At 37.0% G+C, this 16,681-nt stretch overlaps 2 protein-coding genes across 9 annotated transcripts; both read right to left on the bottom strand.

The window, feature by feature from the left end:
• Positions 1-2,089: 2,089 nt before the first annotated feature.
• On the bottom strand, positions 2,090-8,481 carry soat1 (sterol O-acyltransferase 1). Of its 4 annotated transcripts, none has more exons than XM_008407905.2 (16): positions 8,256-8,481; positions 7,712-7,889; positions 6,822-6,880; positions 6,089-6,237; positions 5,887-5,946; positions 5,624-5,731; positions 5,206-5,491; positions 5,016-5,094; positions 4,730-4,814; positions 4,598-4,643; positions 4,385-4,514; positions 4,200-4,297; positions 4,023-4,121; positions 3,771-3,906; positions 3,549-3,694; positions 2,090-2,988 (listed from the first exon to the last, which is right to left on the bottom strand). In XM_008407905.2, the coding sequence occupies exons 2-16, from the start codon at positions 7,848-7,850 to the stop codon at positions 2,899-2,901; spliced, it is 1,710 nt and encodes a 569-aa protein (XP_008406127.1). In that variant the 5' UTR covers positions 7,851-7,889; positions 8,256-8,481; the 3' UTR covers positions 2,090-2,898. The 4 variants fall into 4 exon arrangements, with proteins under 4 accessions (XP_008406127.1, XP_008406124.1, XP_008406126.1 ...); XM_008407902.2 differs by having other exon boundaries at positions 7,712-7,851; XM_008407904.2 differs by having other exon boundaries at positions 8,260-8,481.
• A 596-nt stretch (positions 8,482-9,077) lies between these two features.
• LOC103464079 (collagen alpha-2(XI) chain-like) lies at positions 9,078-16,533 on the bottom strand. 5 transcript variants are annotated; one of them, XM_017304545.1, is made up of 22 exons: positions 15,873-16,533; positions 15,702-15,755; positions 15,536-15,589; positions 15,345-15,452; positions 15,106-15,159; positions 14,114-14,167; positions 13,938-13,991; positions 13,789-13,842; positions 13,648-13,701; positions 13,496-13,549; positions 13,365-13,418; positions 13,085-13,138; positions 12,938-12,991; positions 12,789-12,842; positions 12,646-12,663; positions 12,369-12,431; positions 11,524-11,685; positions 11,278-11,413; positions 11,073-11,188; positions 10,892-10,969; positions 10,584-10,793; positions 9,078-9,614 (listed from the first exon to the last, which is right to left on the bottom strand). In XM_017304545.1, exons 2-22 carry the CDS (start codon positions 15,702-15,704, stop codon positions 9,462-9,464), a joined length of 1,641 nt encoding a protein of 546 aa, XP_017160034.1. In that variant the 5' UTR covers positions 15,705-15,755; positions 15,873-16,533; the 3' UTR covers positions 9,078-9,461. The 5 variants fall into 5 exon arrangements, with proteins under 5 accessions (XP_017160034.1, XP_017160036.1, XP_017160038.1 ...); XM_017304547.1 differs by having other exon boundaries at positions 11,073-11,179; positions 15,873-16,504; XM_017304549.1 differs by lacking the exons at positions 15,536-15,589; positions 15,702-15,755; positions 15,873-16,533 and having other exon boundaries at positions 14,110-15,159; positions 15,345-15,389.
• Positions 16,534-16,681: the final 148 nt, after the last annotated feature.

Genomic DNA, 16,681 nt, shown 5'->3' with positions numbered 1-16,681 from the left:
ATAAATCCTAAAACTATATGAGGAAAAAATGTGTATATTTTCAGAGCTTAATACTGCTTATGGAGAGTGAAAAATTGGAGAGTGAAGAGTGACAAATGACAATAAATAACTTATGTAATAAATATTTAAATGTGCCATTAATTTATTAAAACTCTTCACTGTCCATAGATCTGTCTTTACATAATATACGTTTATTTATCAATTGCTTATTTAAAAATGCACAATAAAGATTTGTAAAATAATTTTTTCTTTATCTTTGATTATTTTTTGCAAATATAAGTCAATAGACCTTAATTAAATGCTCAGCTTGGATTTAATTGAAATGTAAATCATAAACATCTTGTCATTTTGATGTTTCAGAAATAAATAAATGTATTTACTGGTCAGAATCCAGAGCTGTGCAGATTATTGCCAACTTCAACTGTGATCTCTACACAGAAACAGAGACGCTCGGCCTTCAGCGAAACCACCAGTCAGATCCACTTTTCTGTTAAAAAATTATCTAATTTCAAGCATATTTATTATCTTTCAAGTCCCTTACTTAACTATCAACCATTTACTTAAAAAAGTTGTAAAATTACAAAATAAAAATAGAATTTTCCTTCACTTTTCAATTTTCCCTAATGTTGTTATCCTGAATTATGTCACAGTACTTCCCATACACGGAGGGGGAAAAAAATCATAGTCTCTCAGTCCACTGAACAATGCAAGCAAGCAAAGAGCTTATTATATTTTTATATTGTCATAAGCCACAAATAGTGTGAAAATGTACATTTTCTGTGTGTAACTAGTGTCACGTATTTTCTACGTGACACTAGTTGTTCTGACTATCTGTGCTACCTCGTCAGATTTTCCTACCGTAGCACGGATAGATAGCTAAGTCTATCTGTAAGAATGAAACAGTATCAGACAGGGGAAACAGGTTTTTATTTAAAAAATCTGGATATGTGGAGGATGCTTCTCCCCCAAAACTATCTACTGGTATCTAATTATATTCAAAGTCGCACACAGAACATGAGATGTATCTGGGGGGAAAGAAGAAACTTGGTACAGAACTTTAGAGATAAATCATCCTCCGGCTGGTATTAAAATCACAAAAGATCCCATTTAAAGTAATTTAATTTATAAATTTCCACTTGATTTAGACAACACAGGCTCATCCGTAGAGTTCAGTAAATTTCTTATACATTCAGTTAGGTTGATTAAACAACTCAGGTGCCGGAATGCAAATAAGGTAAAAAAATAAATCTGCAATTTCCTAATTCCTACCCTTTTCAAACACAGAAGGTACACAATCATAATAAATGAGAGATGAATCCAAATTTTTGCACAAAACTGTTTTATATAAATTGACACAGCAAATGGCATTTAAAAAGCACAAACTTATGGAAAATTTTTAGTTTTTACCTTTTGTTGTATTTGGAACAATTCAGACATGTCTACAATTTTAAGATTAAAGACTACTGATAATCAAATTAAAGTCAAAAGTGGCATGTAGCCAAATCTGCTTTCAAATGTACTTATATTGCAAACAATTTCACTGCTTAGCAGCCCATAGTGGCATTATAAAAAACCCATTTCGAATAGAAACTTGAAATATTTTAATCCATGTAAAAATGTTTTTCTGTTACTTGTTTATTGCACACTAGGAATCCAAATAATCCTGGGAATCTGTTCTTGATCAAACCAGCAGTTTAAGACTTTTACTAGAGTGCCACCTTGTGGTGATATAGCTTTCTTTGTGAAAGTTTCAAGTTCTGCATTGCTGGTTTCTACTTCGAGTTGTGCAATTCAAGTTTCACAAGCATCCAAACCCACAATCGCTGCAGTAAAGCAGTTCAACACTAAAAAAAGAAAACATACTCCAGCATCATCAAAGGACTAGCAAATGGCATTTCTCTGATAACTGAAATCAGTTTTTGAATGATTACAAAAAATAGACAATCTGAAAATGCAAGCCTGTTTGTGATTTTCAAGTTGCAATATTGCATTATTGACAGTTAAGCAGCCAGCTGCAATTCTGACAGTAATTGTTTCACAAAGTCATAAATCACTGTACATAGGTTTAAATACTTATAACCAAGGCATATCAAAAATATTAAATATGTTCTATGGTCTGTTACTTCCAAGTACTTACATAATTTAGGAGTTTATTCAGCAAAAATATCAGTAGTTACAGCAACCTTCATGTCTTAAATATTTTGTAAACCAAGTAATTACTTTGAGTTTTGCAAAAATATTGTTAGTGACCAAAGCATCTCGTTGTTGTGACATCGTAGATGAACAGAGGAGTTCATTTGTGCTTAATAAGTGAATAATTAAATATACTCTAATATCCTGTCACCCAATAATACAAAGCCCACCATATCTCATTTACAGTGACATATCCATGAGAGATATCTGGGGAGAATGTTTGAATTCCAAAATATCAAACATTTAACAAAAAAAAAGTCCAAATGATAATAAAACTAAGGTCATTTCTTTTAGTATAACTCACAGTTTACCAAGTTACAACATACTACCTTGGTAAATATTAACCATTACATCACATGCAGAAAATGTGTTCATTGTGTAATGTTTGTATTGAGCTGCCATGTCATTGTTTGCACAAGGAGTGATTTCACAGTGGACCCAAAGCATTATGGACCCATAAGAAAAGAAAATTCAAGTTTGTGCTTCAATGTTTTTATATATAAATGTGAACTTCTGTTGAGAAATGGCAGCTGAAAACTCAATAAATAAGGCACTTTTGATGTTGCGATTTTGGCATCTCAGCAGATATTCTCCAATACGTTCATTCACACACTGTAGGACTCATCATTTTTAAATGCAGTAAGTTAAGAATGACAGTGAGAGGAGAACCAGTGGAGTCCATCTCGATTGGTGATGGAGTTCCTCTCAGTAGTCCCATTTTATCTTATCGGGTCCAGCCATTAGGTCTCTCTGACAACTCCACGAACGAGGTTTCAGCAAGTCCAGGAATGAAGACTGGAACAGAAACAATTATGAATAGCTGCACCGATTTCACACTTCAGCTAAACAACGACTGTGCCTCAAAAAACTGTTCATACTTCTCAAGCTGCTTCTATTGTAGTCAGGTAACAATCCACAAACTTATTAACTTATATTTTTACTGGGATTTAGGGAAGGTAGACTAACAAAGTTGCCCAAAATAACTAAGGAAAATTATATATTCAGGTGTGTTGGAAAAGCAATGCTTCTAAAAGTTGTAAGATATTACTCCTGGACTGGGCCCTGGTTGAGATCAAAGGTTTGACATGTTAAAATGCCCTGGTCAAAGTCCAGACCTAAAATCATTTTAAGGCAAGGATTATAAAATGCTGTTCACAGACACTCCCATCCATCCATCCATCCATTTTCTTCACTCCCATGAATCTAAATTGATGGAAAGCTTTGAAAATCATGCATGTTTTTCTCCTTCCACACACATTTTTGGTCTACTTAGTCATATAAAATCCCATTAAAATTAGTTATGTGCAATGTATATCTGGAAGGTAAAGTGCAAAATCTCAAAGTCCTGGTGTTACCTCTTTGAGTGGACAGTACCGTCTGGCATACCACTCTTGAGAGTACAGACACATTATGACCCCCTGACCCAGAAAGAGGGACGTCCACATTAATATGTTCCAAATGGGGCCTTTCCTTCGATCGTGGAAAATAAAGTTGAACATCACTGTTGAAAGAACAAAAATTAAGAGGCTTGGAAACAACAAGATAAATGAACCTTACATCATTTTTTCCCCACTTACTTCCAAAGCACATAAAGAGGCAGAAAAGCACCGGATAGAAGAATCCGAAGCTGACTGCAAGGATGTACTCATGCACCACTGCAGACACGGTAAACACAAAAAACATGGCGGCTGGACGGAAACGCTTCTGAGATATCTGGAAGGACAACAACAGAAAGAAAAGAAGTGGATACTATATTACATCTGTTAAAAGGCATTGAAAAAAAATACTTATGCTAAAATGTTCTGGATTTCAACATAAAACCCACTTACCAAAAGGAAGTCCTTGTACACATAGTAATACAGCCAGTCATGGACCACCACATTCCAAGTACGGTAGTAATTGGCATAGGATGTCGAGTTCCACCAGTCCTATAACGTGCAATCGTAAAATTAATGCACATTTTATTTATAACTTGGGTAACATCTGTCAGAGGGTGACAGCAGTACCTTGTAAAACATTCGGTCTGCAAAGCGAAGCATCTCAGCAAAAGCGTTGAGCCAGCAGTGGAGAAAGGCAAAAAAACCCAGCAGGAGAACCAAAACACCTGCAAACAAAAAAAAAAAAACAACACAACAATTTATTATTTCAAGCCAAGAGTTCATTACAAAGTTTAAATCAGATTAAAATTTACCTGGCAGTATAGAGTTAAAGACACAAAGGACCATAGCGCGCAGATTGAACAACTGCAGACTGATGCTGCGAAACTGTGGGATGCACAGCCGCACAAATACGTAGTAGGTATAAAAGAGACAGCCAAGTACCTGTGGAACATTGAAGGGAGGTGGAAATGTTAGAAAGTTTTCTTTTGCTTCAAATATTATGCAACAGAAGCACAATTCGGTACCTGAAGTAACTTTGAGGCCACATAGCCCCATCTGGTCACCGAGTTTCTAGTGGAAGAGAAAAATTATTTGTTTTATGCCCAAGAAGGAAGTCACTATTGAAACTAGACAAATGACTAAGAAAGGCAGTTTACCTAGGGTATTTGTCTCTATAAATGAGAGTTGGTGCAAACAAAAAGTAGAGGTACTGGGAAACTTGAGGAACCACAGGTCCACTGCCTGTAAATGATAGCAATTAGAATGACAAAGGGGACAGTAAGTCCAGCGCAAGTCCTTCTGAAGTCATCCAACTAGTAAACATTTCATCTTATTATAATAACATTAATAATTCAACATAGTATAAATATGTCTGTTCTGCAAAGTGAGATTAATACATAAATTACACAACAATAATTAAGTTTAAGTGAAATGGCAACATACTTGTCTTGTCTTTTTTCCAGGCTAGGACTCTTGGCACGTTCTCTCTGACAAAGGAGTGAGCTTTCATCATCAGGCGAACCTGAAACAAGAGAAATACTCCAAGATTAAAACATGTACATCGAAATGTGAAACCAAATGTGAAAGTAAACATTTCAGTCAAAATAAAAACAACCTTCACCAGAACACCAACCTGTTCTATGGTGACGATGAAGCAAGAAGCAGGTGGCAAACTGTTGGTCACCACCACATATGTTGGTAGGAATCCCAAACCCAGGCCTTGGTAGAGCAGGAACGCAGAGCCAAACAGCCAAGTGTACAGCCTCTGCTGACCACGGGAGTCCGACTGGCTTTGTAACCACAGTTGGAATAAAGTGTAGGGAACCAGCAGTACAGACAGGAACATGCAAAGCCATGTGCACACCACTAGAGGGAACTGTCCAAATGCATAGACCAGCAGGTGAAAGTCCAAGACCAGCCTAAGGCAGAGGAGTTTAAGAGAACATGCAAATGGTTTATTATGATGTTTAGGTAATAAAATAAAAAAAAACCAGAACAAAAGAAAATGTCTTTCAACACAAATACCAAATGCTCACATTATTCAGTATTACCTGCCTTCATCAAGGAAATCGACTGCAAATGTGCTGAGAATAAAGAGAATGAGCAGGGCAATAAACATGTGGTAGATGGTACGGATGTGGTTCACCTCAAACAGCTCGCTGTGGAAAAACACACATCATAAATCTAGTGGGCTGCACAGTGCAGCTGCATAAAAAAAACATGTTGCAGTCTTCAGGAAAACTAAATTACCATACAGCACTCAAATTACAGAGAATCTCATTTGAATGACTTGCATAGTGAAGCATGAACTTACTCAAGCAGGGATCTCCGAGTAACAAAGTGCTTCCCGTGGCCATGAGGAGGCCGAAAGTGCCTACGGAAGAGAAAGTGGGCAAGAAAGGGCTAAATTTGCATTTTCTTGTCAGCGGGTTACCATCATGACAAGAAGAAAACGGGCAAAAGGAAAGCGGTCTGCACATTTATACGGGTTCAGGGTTGATGAGGAAATGCAGTACCCAAGTTTGCTCCTCTCCTTGTCTGACAGTGGAGATGAGAAGGCTGCAGGTAGAGGTGTGGACTCAAGGCTGGCTGATTCTTCAATAAGACTGTCCATAAAATCATGGACTTGGCTTTCAAACTGACGCATCAGGTCACTCTTCAGGTCCTAGCCAAACAAAAAAAGCACGCATAGTCCTCCTTAGGTGCTTAAATTGATAGAAGAGATAATATTCTTCCACAGTATGTCACTGTAACTTTCACAAAGTAGGGCAAACATACTAAATCAGCATAGCTTGAAGTGTTTTGCAACAGATCAGTGTGTCATGGACTTTTTCGACCTTTAGCCAAACTGAACACATCTTTTGTAATCATCCTTCCGGTACATTTCTGCTCTGGTTCGACATCATTCCAGCTGGTTTACAAAAATGAGTCAGAAAATGAACTGAATGTCAGTTTTTATGCAAATGATCTCTTTCCGTTCTTTGTTTCAGTCACAATATCGTCGTTTCCAAGTTCACAGATAATCAAAATGATCCCCAAATGACTCAATTAGGGTTCATAGATGCTCAGAAGTGAGGGCATCAAGCTCAATCAAAGTCCATTCAACTGAATGTATTGCAGCTGAAAAACAAAAGCCTAAAAAAATACTGCATCCAAGTGGTCCTTTGGAATAGCAAAAAAATAAAAAATAAATAAAATCACCCATTGATGTGATTACAAATATATTGTGTAGTTCTTGAACCAACTAACCTCTGCTTTCCTTTTTAGTTGCAGTTTTTTGCTGATCACATGCTCCACTTCAATTTTCCCTGAAATTGAAATGACACATGATAAATGCTGTTAAAAAACAAAAAGCAAAAACAGTATGAACCACTTGGTAATCACTTTTGGAATTTCAATGCAGCTTTGTGCTGTGGACAGACCTACATTTGGCATGTTCAATTATCAACAAAGCTTCCGATGAGCAATCCTTCAAATCGGTTATCATCAAAGTCAGCTGAGCTAAAAGACCGGTCAGTGGAACAATGATTAATTTGAGTAGGGGGAAACAAAATGAAATAAGTCATAACAAAAGCGGTAAATCCCAAAGCGTCACAACTTCTAGTTAAGGTTACTGTAGGTCATTAACATCCACATATGCCTGATGATTGACACTTTTGTTCTTTTATTGATGTCATGGGTGGAGTAGCACTACACCCATGTATGTCATGTGAAAACCTGAAAAATTCATTTGAAAATGGCATGCATAAGAAATACAATGTTTTTAGTTTGTTGTTTTCACTGTACCAGGATGGTGCAAATATATTAGAATGACATACACAATGACAACGGTTTCTTAATTTATTTGTTTCCACACAGGTAAAGTTTTGCTTCAAAACAGAGAAAAAAACTTTTAAAAAAAACTTCATTGTTGAACTCGTTGTAAGGTAGTGCGACTACTGTTGCTTCCTATTGTATGCTAACACAAACTGTAAGAGGAACAGATCATCACAGTACAGTCTTTAGAAAAACATTAACGGAAATATACTGAAGCTAAAAAGGAGGATGTGAATCATCTAAAAATCTGCAACAGAGGTTAGCGTCTCCTTACACAATCTGCCCAAGATGTGTGCGCGTGGGTGTGCGTGATATTTGCTCACCATTGCTTGTGATACGGTTATCGCCATTCCCATGCGGATGTCTTCCAGGACTAGATCCTCCATCCAAGTCTGGGAAGGTAGACGGATTGTTGGCGGCTCGGCTGCGGGACCTGAGCAAACTTTCTCCTCCGGTTTCCATCCTACAGAAGCAAAACGACTGGATTTATTTGAGGCAGCTCTGAAATAGAGAGGTTAAATGCCACAAAGAAGCCAAGTTAGCAAATACATTACTCCTCACATGCCAGTGAAAGGAATGAGGAGGATTTTAAATGACGGACAAAGCAAACTCAGTTCACAATGAAATCACTCTCACATGAGCAGCCTCTCAACAGCGGACACAGAGATAACTAACTAATTACCTTCCGCCAGTTTATCGAAGATAACATGCAGTTACAAATGGACAACTAACATAGCCTAGCTCACTGCTGCTGAAACAATATCGCTGCTGTATGAATGACAGAGCTAGTCAAATTAGCTTTCTATGGTCAACCACAGGCGACCTGACACATATCAGACATGTAAAAATGTCGACTTCCTCACTTACTTACTCGCTTCCGCAGCCTGGTCCTCGCTGTCAAAGCTTTTCCAGGCTACTAAACAGAGAGGCAGCTGTCTCAATCTAATATCGACAACGTGAGTTCACCTACTCCATGATGCAAACGCTGACTAGATGATGAGCCGGATACCCGATGGTGATTGGCCGAAATCTCTCCTCCTTTTGACGTCACCGAGAACGGCAGCGGGGGAGGAACGGGGTTTCAAAAGAGGAGCGAGAGAAAACATTTTTATGCAATCCCAACTGGTTTTTATCAGGCTGTCACAGAGTATAATGGAACAAATATAAACACCAGTAAAAAAGACATTTATGTTAAAGGCATTCATATGTTGGTACTGCATTTTTTTTAAGTATGTGATTGACATTGACCTAAAACCTATCATTTCTATTCGAATAAGTTTACGAACATAAATTTGTCTTTCGTCTGGACAATTGTTGGTCACCAACAAGGTAAAGGTTCACTTCAAAATATTTAATTGAATACATTCCACAAACCACTTTACTAAAAAAAAAAAAAAAAATCTAGAAATGATTTTAATTAAGGATTTACCTTTTGTAAAACAGCTGCAGAAAGTTTCTAATCTTTTCCATGAATGTATGGATGTTATATGTTTTTGGACTGGAATGAAACACTTAACAGTATTGTGGCAATAAAATGAAGTTACAATATAAGGATGTTATATTTTTAATGATTGAAAAAAAGATTAATTCTTTATTTAAAAACAAAACATGAGATTTTAAATATCTTCCCATTGAATTAGACAAAACCCTTTTATACATTCAGATGTAACATGAGGTGGTTTAAAGAAGATAAAAACAGAATCAGCTTTATTGAACAAGACTGTGTGCACAAACAAGGAACAACTTCAAACAGTGAAGCAAACATCAGAAAGTCCAAGCTCATCACATTGTGAGCACTTTTTATACATAAAATGTATATCCAGATTAAATTTACTAATGTAAGTGGAGAATTATATATATAACTACACAATCAAACAAATATCAAACAATGATGTATTTCAGCAAATAATACCTTTACATCCAAATAAATTCTTATGAAATATACAAAAACAGCTCAAACTAAATCACATTTAACTAAATTACACACCTGACATATACAATATGGATTGTATAACATAACTTGCAGAATTTTATTGAGCCATGAGGAACATAATCCTATACATAATATACTGCTCACAAGAAGCAGAGAGGTCCCAAAACTACAGAGATCTCAGAGATACTGCTGGGTGTTCTGCTCAACTCTATTCCCAAATCCCTGAGAGGAAGTAACTCCATATCCCCTCGATGCAACTCTGTGCTACCTCGAACCTTCACCACCATCTGCACCTAGAAAAACAAATGAAAAGGAAAGATGTTGACTTTGTTCAACAAACATGTACATGAGGAAAGGTTTTTAAAGCATTTCCAGATTGTTCTTTCCATGCTATAATGGTGACAAAAAACAAACTATTGAATTTGTCTCAAAACCATTTATTCAAATATACCAAATGTGACCAAAAAGCCAACATAGACATTGTCAACCATTTCTTTTTAACTTATGAAAAAACAAATTGTTTCCTTCTGCACATCCATTTACTTTTTGAGACTGGACTGTATTTATAAGATGGCTTCAGCCAATTTGATTCCAAAATGAAGCTGGTCTTGAGGGATGTTATGATTCCAATCTTCATTCGTCTCAGTATAATCAATCAGAATTGTAAAGAAACCCACATTATGACACTAGAAACAATCTGCACAACGATTGAGGAAAGATATTTCACTGCTTATGGCAACACAGACTTTTTCTTCTCCAGACACAGAAGGTGGATTCCTCAGAGAAAATAACCTTTCACTAGTTTCCTTCCGTGAATCCATGCACTTCAAGGTGGGAAGCTTTTTATCAAGGACAGAAGTGGCTTCTTTTCTGGTCTTCTTGTCTCAGTGACATTTTCTGTGCATTCACAACTATTTGCTATCAATTCAAGCTCTGCACTAGTGGTAGCTCACTTCTCAGAAGGAGATGGTCCAGGCTTTTCTTCATTGCTACTGGATCTCGTGTGTTCACGTTCTTGACAATCCAGAAACCTCACCTTTTAATTACAATATCTTTATCCGTCATTTATTCACATTTAAGGCCTTTTTAAAATTAGCATTGTAATTCTTTTAAATAGAAGCACAAAGAAATAGATGGTGTGCCTGGGTAGTCTATGTTGCTTGCATATCACTGTATGTTTTATCTGTCTTGACATGGATTCATATATGTAAAAAATAATGCCTTTTCAACTGCAGGAATTGCTGATTTTTTTTTTCTCTTACCTCACAGGTTTTCCTGGAAGCCGCAATGAAGCGTGTGTCGATGATTTTGCCAGAATCCCCCTGCAACTTTACAATCCACTTGGCTAAACCTGCTGTGGAGGTGGGACTGGACTGATTTCCTGCACATCTGAGAGTGATATGCTGGAAGGAAGTGTGACTGTGGAACCTCAGAAACCTCAGCTGTACAATGTCCACAGTAGTATACTCAAACTGTCCAAAAACAGAGAACAAAAGAAATGCAGAGGAAAGAGACAAAAGAAGCAATTATTCATTTATCCAGATTATTCAAGAAAAGTTCAGAGACTCACTTCGTGTTTGTTGTACTGAAGAGTAAACCACTGCACCGGCATTCCTGACTTCATGTCTGGTTTCAAATTCATTTTGATCTGCGGAAATGACACTCATTTAAATGGATGCAAAGTAGATATTTAAACTTATACATACGTTTCACACACCTTTTATGGGTTAGCACTTATTCCTCTGACATACCTGTGAATGTTGAGGATCTATGCAGGTTGCTCCTCCGGCTGTGAAGTTACAGAAGACTCTCACTGCATCACACGCACAGCCTTGATTGGGGTCCATATAAAAATAACCTGGTCGCTCAGAATAATTTGAAACAGAAAACCTCATCAGTCCTATAACAGACACATATTGTTGAATTTGATGACTCTGAAGCCCTACAGGTGCTCACCATCTTCCAGGTGTGGATGGATAAGTTTCAGTTCGTGGCAGGTGGTACCTGGATCATCTTTTGTTCCCAACGGCAAGCTGGAGGACTCCTCAGCTTGCTCATCTTCCGACCGTCTCCGTGACATCAACCGACTCTGCTGCAGAGGAGTCAGTAACCTTCTTACAAATGAAACTCCAGTGGTTGACAGACAGACAGAAAGATCATTCAACACATTCAGCGTCTATATGACAAGAGAGCTTGTGCAACCTTCTGTTCATCTGCTTTTAGTAGATTAGGAGAATCCGGAGAATTTTTCAGCCTGTGCCTTGAACCGGGTCTGGACTTTTGCCTTTGCTCAGTTGGTAGATTGGGTCCTGACTCAGATTGTATTTGTTTATGTCTGAGTCTGCCGGGTAATCCTGGTTGTCCCTGGGAAGAAAATAGGAAAATACAAACCAATTCAGCTGCATTACAATAAGATGCGTCTTGCTCAGACTTAATTTTCAATCTGCAAAATTATTCATACCCCTTGAACTTTTTCCAATTTTGTGATATAGTAGCCAAAAATGTCAGCAGATTATAGTAGGATTTGGTTTTCGAATACTTCAGCAAAAAGTGAAAAGTGTGGCATGCATCTTTTCAAGAAAGGCCATCTGCAAATACAGCTGCAGGGCTCTTGAAGTATATTTATCAGCTTTGAAATGTAGAAATGTAAATCTTCTCAGTCAAATTAGAAAACCAGTAAACACCACTCTCTAAGTCTAGCCACAGATTCTCAATTGGATTTATATCTGCACTTTGACTGGGCCATTGTAACTCAATTTGATCTAAACCATTTCATTGTCCTTTGCAACCTCTCAGATTTTCTTTTAGGATTTTGCTGTACTCATCTATCAACTCTTACTAGCTTCCCCACAGCATGATGCTGCTACCACCATGTAGAACTGTGGGGATGGTGTGACTATTGTGATGGTTCAACTGAATATTTTGAGTTGTACACTAACAATTGTGGTTGCAACACCTACATAGGTTTAATGTTCAAAGTGTATGAATTATTATTTTTTTGTTGCCAGGAACGGTGCATATGTGTGTATCATCACAATGTCTCTTACAGGAGGTCCGGGTTTGCCTTCAGCTCCCTTTGGTCCTCTTTTTCCTTGGACTCCCTTCACCCCCTTTAAATATCAGTTGAAGTTAATGGCAACAAAACTATAAACATGTACAAATGGTAACAATATAAGTACATATCCGACCTAAATAACAGAATGCAAACTCTAAAGATAAAACAAACTGTTTAATTTAAAAAAAAAGAAAAAGAAAAAGCTTAACCATCATCAGATTTACATGTTTTGTAGGAATATAAATATTTTAAATATTTTAGAAAATCACCTTTTTTCCAAGATGACCCTGTGATATAGATGGTTACAGTGTTATTGTAGAAATTAGATTAAAAAAATAATAAAAAATACATTATTTACTATGCAAAAAGTCACAATTTCACTTTTAAAGAGTGTAATATGTCAAGAACATACAGTTAATCCAGGAGAGCCTATCTGCCCTGATGGACCATAAGCACCCAGATGTCCCTATAGAAAATAGATATTGGTTTTTAATATTAAACTACTTATTAAAACATTAGAAAACAAACCTAAAAAAAAAACAAACAAAAAAAAACTCTTACACGATTTCCTTTTTGACCAGTTTGACCTTTTAGCCCCTGCAAACCGGGATTCCCCTGAAGTCAAAGTTAGAAATGAATTAAGTCTGAATTAAAAAAAAAATCTTATAAAGGACACACCTAAACTGTTATGAATTAAACTCAAATTACCTTTGGCCCTAGTGGACCGACCGGACCTGGTATCCCAATTTCACCCAAAAAACCCTGTAAATATTAATAATAAGCTTGTGCATACCTTTAAGTGGGTTCACAATAAAATTCTAGAATCTATTCATGCACAGTACACTGTTTTGGAAAAACAGTATTAACGTCACCCATGTTAGTGTAAATAGTCTACCTTTTGCAGCACAAATAAAGAAGTATATTAGAAACATTTTAGCCTATTGCTTGTGACGTGATGATCATGTAAGATCTATATTATGTCTTCTACCTCAGTGCCAACGCTTCCTGTTTCACCCTTTTCTCCTCTCAGCCCAGGGATTCCCTGAATAATAAGAGACCACTAGTGTTAAGGATGCTCAGAAGTATGTCTCTGTTCTTCTTTAAAATTAACAAGCTTACATTTGGCCCAACTGGTCCAAGTGGTCCATTTGCTCCTTTTGGACCAGTTTTACCCTGTGAATTAAAAAAAAAAAAAATAGAGACAAATATGTTTTTGTATTGTTATTGCATTATCAAATTATTCTTTAACTGCAAATGTATGGATAACATGCCTTAACCCCGATAGCTCCCGGGTGTCCTCTAATCCCAAGAGGTCCAGATTTTCCCTATAATAAACATAAAACTATTGCTAGTTGGCAGAATCCCCTCCACACTTTTTTTTTGTTCCAGGTTCAACATCATCAAGGACTCACTGTCTCTCCAAGGCTGCCGGGAGCCCCGGGAGCTCCTCTCAAACCAATAGTCCCCTTTAGAAAGAGCAGAATAGAAGAATAGTGTTTAAACACCTTAATCGTCATCTTAAATAGAAATCTGAAAAGCAAAAAGCAAAAACCGTTCTCACCGGATACCCTTCGTTTCCGTCAACCCCCAGCAAACCATCCAAACCATTTAAGCCCTGACATGTGGAAAAACAAGATTTACATTTGCATAACAAATCATGTAACACTTTAAATGAATTTCTGCATGAAGTACGTTTAAAAGATGCAAGTTTGTGTTTTATTCATTTAAGATACTTGCTGGTTTCCCAGGTGTTCCAGGAGGTCCAGGCCTCCCTTTTTGGCCATCAGATCCCTATAAAACATTTTTTATATTTATGTATTCTGGAGCTTATATATCTAATTTATTAAATCAGTCAATCAAGTTCATTTGTATAGTACAGATCAGCAACAAGGCAGTTCGAAATGCTTTACATCATAAAAACAGAGAAACTTCATAAACACATCACATACTCTTCAGATAGGTCAAATAGATGGGTCAATGATTATGAACAATAATTTACCCTTCATACTGATCAGTGATCGTTTTGGGGCATATAATATTTGCTGAAGGTAATAAGATTTGGATGCGTTAAACAACATTTAAAAGCCTTATCAACTGTTACATGAGCTTGTCTGTCTTTCACACATTAGATCTTTAATATAAAAATCACCAGACTGCATCACGGTTATAATGCAACCAAAAACCTTCTGAAAGGAAAAATATTTTAAGCTAATCCAGAGTGTCTGATTTCATCCACACACTTTAAAATAATAGAGCCTACGTGATTTGTTTAATCAGGTCATAATCTTTAATCTGTGCAAATTATTTCTTTCTGGATTTTATATTTCTGTTTCTGCCTGATTCATGGGGTGCTGCTCAATGATTGTCTCTCAGTGACATCCTGCTATTTTTCCAAAGAAATGCCACATCTTATAGCTTTTACATATTGACATTTTAAATTAAGTCTGATAAATTTACCAAGATTGAAGTAAAATTGGGGGAATTATGCAAACAACAAAATAGTCTGAAAAAAGTTAGATTGAAGTTTTAGAATCCCGCAGTTTAACTTCATTTCTGTGTTTTTATAAGTTTCTCATTTTGTAACTAGTAGGATGCAACACAAATGTGTTCACAAGATCATTTTTAAGAAAAGACTGATGTTAATTTTAAGAACATAGATTTATTTTGACTTCCGGATCAGCTCACTCACTGGATGAGATCTCGTTATTCCTCAACAAAATGAAACTCACAGTTTTCCCAGGAGCTCCTTTGGTTCCCTTTCTTCCAGCCTGGCCAATTTTTCCCTTTTTATATATATATATATATAAAAACATCACACAAACACCTTATCAATCTTCAAACAGGATGAGAAAACCACAGCTGTTATACCAAACAGGTGAAATATAAATATGATTTGCTAAACTATTTATTTTAACTGTTATACACCTGTTTTATTTTAATTCAGGTTCACAATTGAAACTTTTCTTACTTTTGGCCCCTGACTCCCTTTGGGTCCAGGAGAACCAGGAAGACCAGCAGGTCCAGATCGACCTTTAGATCCCGGAGACCCAACAAATCCTAATTTTCCTACAGTGCCCTGAAAGTGCGTTATTGCACAAACAGTGAACACAGTGTCATGTGGGTTGGGCTTTATGTTCACGGTTAAAAGGAAACAATTACCACTGCGCCATGTTTCCCAGGTTCACCCTTTGCACCTTTTTGGCCTCTTGCTCCCTTGCAAAGACACAATTACAGAAACATTGAACCAGCCTGTCATCATTCAGACCATAAAATAAGCCTGACCAGCCAAATAGTTGCCACAGGGGGAGAAATAATGAAAACTCACCATGTCTCCTTTAATGCCTGGAGGACCAGTTATGCCTTTCTCCCCATGACTGCCCTGAATTAAAGCAGAGGGCAGAGACACAACTAATCAGAAAACAGAAGACACATTCACAGAAGAGAGTGACAAGTAACAAGTCCTACAAGATGTATGAGAATAAAAGGTACATTTCACCTTTTGTCCAGGCTTTCCTGCTTTGCCCTCTTCTCCTTTTATGCCTGATAAACCCTGAAAACAAACAGTGTTATGTTTTATTTTCTGTGCTAAGGAACTACAAGATTATTCTATGAATGTAAGCACACAAAGTGAGGAAGTTTACCAATAGGGCCTGAAATCAGCATATACAGCTGGAACTAGACTGTTACTATAAAAGCAAGACATCCCTTTTCACCTGTTTCACATTAAATCAGATCAAACCTTTTCAGTTTTAGGCAAGAGGATCATCAAATAATTTCCATTTGTTAAATTGCAGAATATGTTTTGTTTATCCTTCCACAAGCTGCTAATTACACAACAGCTTACTGGAGTTCAGCCCCATTGCTCCTGACAGAACCGGTGTAACCGAGTGACATTTGTATTCAGTCTAGTTCTCATATATGTGCTCAACTCTGCACACAGATTTTCTACCGGACTGAGATCGCAGCTTTGTGACGGCCACACCAAAACATTGACTATGACGTCCTTAAGCTACTTTGTGACTGATTTAGCATTACGATTAGAGTCATTGTTAATTTAAGCCCAACCTTAAGCTCTCTGGGTCATGCTTAAAATATTTCCACACAATATTCTTTTATGATGGCTTCTATTGTGTGAAGTGCATCAGTTCATTCTGCAGCAAAACACCCACAAAACATGATGCTGCCACCTTTATACTTTCACAATTTGTTACAAATGAGTGGTTGGCAGTCACTTACAGGTCAACTCAGGAGACCAAGGCACACTGGAGCCCACATGAGAAAATATAACAATGGCACAGATGAGAA

The sequence above is a fragment of the Poecilia reticulata genome, linkage group LG4, assembly GCF_000633615.1.
Source record: "Poecilia reticulata strain Guanapo linkage group LG4, Guppy_female_1.0+MT, whole genome shotgun sequence".
Taxonomy (NCBI): domain Eukaryota; kingdom Metazoa; phylum Chordata; class Actinopteri; order Cyprinodontiformes; family Poeciliidae; genus Poecilia; species Poecilia reticulata.
The sequence above is the reverse complement of the archived record's forward strand: the minus strand, read 5'-3'. Positions and strand labels throughout refer to the sequence as shown.